General features: G+C 43.6%; 1 protein-coding gene across 1 annotated transcript; it reads right to left on the bottom strand.

Moving 5' to 3' along the window:
• Nucleotides 1-370: 370 nt before the first annotated feature.
• On the bottom strand, nt 371-3,156 carry LOC142492414 (maestro heat-like repeat-containing protein family member 2B). Its single transcript, XM_075595057.1, has 4 exons — nt 3,054-3,156; nt 1,890-2,033; nt 1,280-1,459; nt 371-511 (listed from the first exon to the last, which is right to left on the bottom strand). The coding sequence occupies exons 1-4, from the start codon at nt 3,129-3,131 to the stop codon at nt 371-373; spliced, it is 543 nt and encodes a 180-aa protein (XP_075451172.1). The 5' UTR covers nt 3,132-3,156.
• Between the last annotated feature and the right edge of the window lie 2,778 nt (nt 3,157-5,934).

Here is a 5,934-nt window from a genome sequence, read left to right as displayed (position 1 = left end):
GTGAATGGTGTCTTCTAACATCCAAAGGTATCTGATGGAATAGCACCGCTTAGTAAATATGAACCTCTGTCTTTGGCATTGTAAGATATGAAGTCTTCTTCAATCAAATGGACCACAAATCGCAGAACATCTACAGTATCTTTAGGAGTGAATTGTCCCGAACATTTTGAATGTATTTATATGCATGTGCTGACTAGAAAGGGTTTATACTTTGTTCTTTCTTGATACCGAAGCACAGTACATTATGGATTAAAGTTTTTCCCCACACAGTTCTCATGCAGTGAGGAATGGGTATAACACTGACTGATTACTGGAATGTATATTCAAAGCAATTTGCTGCCAGGCCCTAACATGCCATTATTATTAGCTCTTACCTTATTGCCAATGCTTCATCTTTCTGGATGTTTCTGGCAATCTGATGGAGCAACATACAGGCTATTTTAGGGAAGATGTCGCTGGTAATTTGATCTTTGGTCATCGCTTCCAGAATGATCCCTCTGGCTGGTTTTACCTGTGGGGGATGACACAAAGATCTTCAAGGGTGCAATTGCATGGCGGCGACTGTATGATACAACTCATGTATACAAAAGGCAGAGCATTGTCCATATAGCTCTCCGCACACACCAAAGAGAGAAGTGATGCCCTGTGGAGATCCAAACACAGTGATGTGTTGGATAAGGTCTGTGCATGATGTCGGATTCAAACCCCTAACCTTCCAGCATCTTAATCCCTTCGCTGCCTAAAAGGATTATAGAGCCCATCTTGCCGTTTAAGGGGTTTGTTGACTTCCAACTGCATAACTGGTGTAAACCCTGGTTAAAAACAACATATTTATCCAAGGAAAAAATCCCTTTGCTTTCATTAGGCTCTGTCCTTGTCTTGAAGCTGGTACAGTAAATATAAAAGGCTTTTCTCCATGATATTGGAAAATGCTCCTCTTTTGTTTACTTTTGTAGACCGAGCCAACTCCCCCCAGCAACTGCACGGCCAGGCATCGCATAGTGGGGTCTTCCTTTGGGCAGAAAGCAGAGAAGTGTCACTCAGCTGATACCTCACATGTCTGTCACTTGCTGTGTGCCCTTCACTAGTGAAGAGCTAACAATCCCCTACCCCAAATTGCTAAGGATCAGTGGCCACCTCATACTGACTCATCTGCACAAATCCCAGTTCTCCTATGGACACTGACAGTTTTCTGTCTCTGTTGGAGAATCGTTACTAATGTAGCATGGCAGGGATCATGTTAAGGAAAGGGTGTTGATTTGGGATTGGGATTACTTACATAATTTTTAAAGGCTTCCATCTGAACGAGGGCATCATGGTATAGGGTCCCCATGCCTTTCTTTTCCAGCAGAATGGCCATTTGCCCGGCTGTTTTCATCGCTTCCAGGACAATGTCTGGGTCCATGTTATTCAGCCCGGCTTTGATGATGGCCTGCATTTCATTCTTATACTTTTTTACCTTCACAGAGAAGAGGCACATTGATACCTGAGCTTTCAGAGCTGGGAGGGACAGCGATACAGTGCTCAGAAGCACTAACAAAGATGGATCAGCAGCAAACTGATGCAACGTGTAGCAGTATAAATTCCAGGATACTATTTATAACTGGTGCCTCTATGTCACTATGTAATGGGAGTGAAAGGAAACAATAGGTGGACCATGCAATAGACAATATATCCCTTTGTGCTTGGGTCACCTTGTGGTGAGAAGATAGATGGACTGTAGATTCCTTTACCCTCTGTCTCAACAAAGAGGGTGATTATATGGCCCATTGGTTCTTCTGTCATTGTGCCTGTCACCCTGCAGTCAGAGGGAACGACCCATGAGCCATAGGTACCTTCTAAATGAGTCTGTTACTATGCTGAGATGGGTGGTAGAGCAGATGTCTCACCTTATCTGGTATGTGGCTGCACACATTCCCAAGGGCTCTTATCCTGAGTATTTCTACGTCTTTTCCTGTTGGTTTCGCTCGCAGCATCATTTGGATAATTAGCTTTTGCTGGGACTTTTCCAGGAGCTCTGGATAACACAGGAGCTAAACAAAGAGCATGTTTTATATGTACAGAGAATTCAGTGGAAATCAGTAATGTTAATATGAGATATTGACACAGAAGAGTGCATGTTGAATCAGCTCGTTATTAATACATTATACAGGGGGTTCTCAAACAGTTTTGAGCAGAGGCACCCCTGAAGAATTTTTAAAACTTTGGGGCACCCCTGCTCTTCAGACTTCACTTATCCAGTCCTCACTTACACACATATGCACACACCCCATGCGCATACAGTAGCCATCACACTCTCCTCTCCACACAAAACCCTTTCTACTTCCCTCTTTCTTCCCACCTTCCAACACACCTGAAACATTGGTCTAGGACATTTGGCCGCAACCGTTTTACCACGACCAAATCAAAGCCGTCACTTAGCTGCTACTCATGTCGCCACAGAGCTTGGCTGAGAGGCAGATCTCGGCCTCTGTGCCAACCTGAGAGAGGTGGATCACAGCCTCTGTGGCGGGCTGAGAGAGGAGAGGTGGATCGCAGCCTGTGTGCCAGGCTCAGAGAGGAGAGGTGGATTGCAGCCTGTGTGCCGGGCTGAGAGAGGAGAAGTGGATCACAGCCTGTGTGCCGGGCTGACAGGAGAGGCGGATTGCAGCCTCTGTGCCATGATGAGAGAGGAGAGGCGGATTGCAGCCTCTGTGCCAGGCTGAGAGAGGAGAGGCAGATCACAGCCTCTGTGCAGGGCCAAGAGAGGAGAGGCGGATCACAGCCTCTGTGCCGTACTGACAGAGGAGAGGCAAATCGCAGCCTCTATGCCAGGCTGAGAGAGGAGAGGCAGATCACAGCCTCTACATCTCCAGGCAGTGCGAGATGTGCAAATAACAGAGTTATTCCCCTGGGGCCGTGGTACCCATGGCAGACGGTCGCGGCACACCAGATTTCCCTGGCATTCTGGGTGAGAATCCCTGCACTATATGCTGTATCAATATTGAATACATTCCAATGGGTGCGTACTAATATGTCATATACAGTAACAGACATGCTTGTTTTAAACTCACCTCTGTATAAAATGCCAGGACAGTGGATGACGGTGGGTGATTTGGGGGAGGCAGGAGACCCATGATGAACCGGCTCATATGGTACGGCTTCGTCTTGGCAATAACTCTTAAATAAAAAGTTTTAATGGGTAAAGTGTGGAGAATACTGCCGAGAAATTATATCATTATTGTGCTGGAATAAAGATTCAGACACTTCCTTCTTATACACTTAAAATGCGGCAAAGCTTTCTTCTCCATGTAATGGTCCATTGAAATTAGTGGAAGAAAGATCTTCTCTAGCAAGAAGAAAACTGCTACTGAACATATTGAATATTGAATATTGAACTGTAGTCATTGGTAACTTGGTAACCATCCATATGACTCAAACATCTACCTCTTCCTTCTTCACTGTGACTTCAGTTCCATGACTGATATCTCCTTCCTATCTCTTGCGATAGGAAACTGCGAGAGCCACCTCTAAAACTTGCTTATGCTTGGATAAGTAGCAATACTGACACTTTAGTCTCCCTCCCATGATGTTAGCAGGAGGACAAAGTCTTACCTTGCCACCCGTATCACAGCATCAAGATGGGTTTCTGCCTTTAGAAGATCGCCCCACATATTGCTGTTCTCCAAAATAAGGGCATCCCGCTCTGCCAGTCCCTGCATGAGCAATGTTTTTAATGCACTGGCTGCTGTTCTGCCCAGGGAGAAACACATGAGCAATAATGAGAAACCAATTCTGTAGCATATAGTACATACTGTAGCATGTTTTCTTAGTGGTGCTCTGCCATAAGGCACCTTACAGCGCTGGAAGACAATGTAGGGTCCTTTTAAGTGAATGGTGTCTTCTAACATCCAAAGGTATCTGATGGAATAGCCCCGCTTAGTAAATATGAACCTCTGTCTTTGGCATTGTAAGATATGAAGTCTTCTTCAATCAAATGGACCACAAATCGCAGAACATCTACAGTATCTTTAGGAGTGAATTGTCCCGAACATTTTGAATGTGTTTATATGTATGTGCTGACTAGAAAGGGTTTATACTTTGTTCTTTCTTGATACCCAAGTACAGTACATTATGGATTAAAGTTTTTCCCCAAAAAGTTCTCATGCAGTGAGGAATGGGTATAACACTGACTGATTACTGGAATCTATATTCAAAGCAATTTGCTGCCAGGCCCTAACATGTCAGTCTTATTAGCTCTTACCTTATTGCCGATGCTTCATCTTTCTGGATGTTTCTGGCAATCTGATGGAGCAATATACAGGCTATTTTAGGGAAGATGTCGCTGGTAATTTGTTCTTTGGTCATCGCTTCCAGAATTATCCCTCTGGCTGCTGTTGCCTGTGAGAGACACACAGGATGACACAAAGATCTTCGAGGGTGCAATTGCATGACAGTGACTGTGTGATACAACTTATGCATACAAAAGGCAGAGCATTATCCATGTAGCTCTCTGCGCACACACCAAATAGAGAAGTGATGCCCTGTGGAGATGCAAACACAGGGATGTGTTGGATAAGGTCTGTGCATGATGTCAGATTCAAACCCCTAACCTTCCAGCATCTTAATCCCTTCGCTGCCAAAAAGGATTGTAGAGCCCAACTTGCCGTTTAAGGGGTTTGTTTACTAAAGTTTTCCGACTGCATACTGTAACTGGGACAAACCGTGGTTAAAAACAACATATTTATCCAAGGAAAAAATCCCTTTGTTTTCATTAGGATTCCTTTTCTTTGATAAATATGGTAAAAGGCAGTCATACGGCAGAACCATTACAAAGAAATGAGTAATATTAGTCATTCATATTAACCACTCCCCTAATCAATATTCACTAAAGTTCATTGATGGGACAAGCTCTCAAAAATAATGAGTCTGTAATGTGTCAAATGTCTCCACAACTGTTAGATTCAGCCAAAAGAGACAAAAGAGACTACGCTTCCTAACCTGGAGTCAGTGTCTCCCTATCCCTGTACCAGTCTTATTTGAGTTCTTTCTCGTCCCAGCGTTCTACTGAAGCACGGTAACATCATTTATGAGGGGGGCCTCCGAAATTCAAATGAGAAGTTTAACAATCAGTACAATACTAGGGAGAATGGTGTGTGTGTGTGCATGTGCATCATTACAAACATAGTGATATTATAGATAGAATATGTGGTGTATGTGCTTATTTAACGCTCCTACACATGCCACTTACCATGTTACACCATGTATTCAGCAGTAGCACAGCATTATATCAAATAGGCCTTAATAAAGGAGGATTGTATAAGGCTATTAGCAAAGTCTAATTGTCTTAAATAATCAGATCAGTGCAGGAAACTCCTTGTATTGCACAGCAAAAAAAGTATCCTGACGAGAAGGGGGAAAAGTCCTTTTAGGAGATTTACGAGTGAGAAAAGGTATCAGCATCTTCCATTGACTTATATTGGGAAGAGGAACCGTTATCAGCGAGTATGTAGTAATCATTTCTCTTTCAGACAAATATCAGAGATTCCCACTAAAATATAGAGGGAGTTAACCAGTATTCGGGGTAGCATCGCGAGTGCCCTTCCTGCATCCTAGCTGTGTCTGTGTACCCCCATCTCCCCATCATCCTTTGTCCATTCCTTACCAGTCCAGGGTTGATATCTGTACACTGTTTAATTAGAGTTTCAAGTCTCTCCTCATCGTCCGTGTGGTTACTGATGGTCGCCATGATGACAGAAGAAACAATGATATTACCCTGCAGAGGAGAGAAGTGTCAGGGTTTCTTTCACACCTGTGTATTCTGCTAGTAATAATAATAATACTCCTTGGTAATTTAGTTGTACTTCAGAGGCATGCAACCACATCTGGGATGGAATCCTAGGAACACATTTAGGAGGAGATGTATCAACGCCATTTGGAGAACAACTAATGCAA

This window comes from Ascaphus truei, chromosome 4, assembly GCF_040206685.1.
Source record: "Ascaphus truei isolate aAscTru1 chromosome 4, aAscTru1.hap1, whole genome shotgun sequence".
NCBI classification, from domain to species: domain Eukaryota; kingdom Metazoa; phylum Chordata; class Amphibia; order Anura; family Ascaphidae; genus Ascaphus; species Ascaphus truei.
Note: the sequence above shows the minus strand (reverse complement) of the source record. Positions and strands in the feature narration are given on the sequence as shown.

Excerpts from the sequence above, each read along its gene's own strand:
- LOC142492414 (XM_075595057.1), bottom strand. The coding sequence starts at position 3,131 with ATGAGCCGGTTCATCATGGGTCTCCTGCCTCCCCCAAATCACCCACCG. Across the intron at positions 2,034-3,053 it reads TCCTGGCATTTTATACAGAG|CTCCTGTGTTATCCAGAGCT; the intron begins GTGAGTTTAAAA and ends CTCTTTGTTTAG. Across the intron at positions 1,460-1,889 it reads GCAGCCACATACCAGATAAG|GTAAAAAAGTATAAGAATGA; the intron begins GTGAGACATCTG and ends TTCTCTGTGAAG.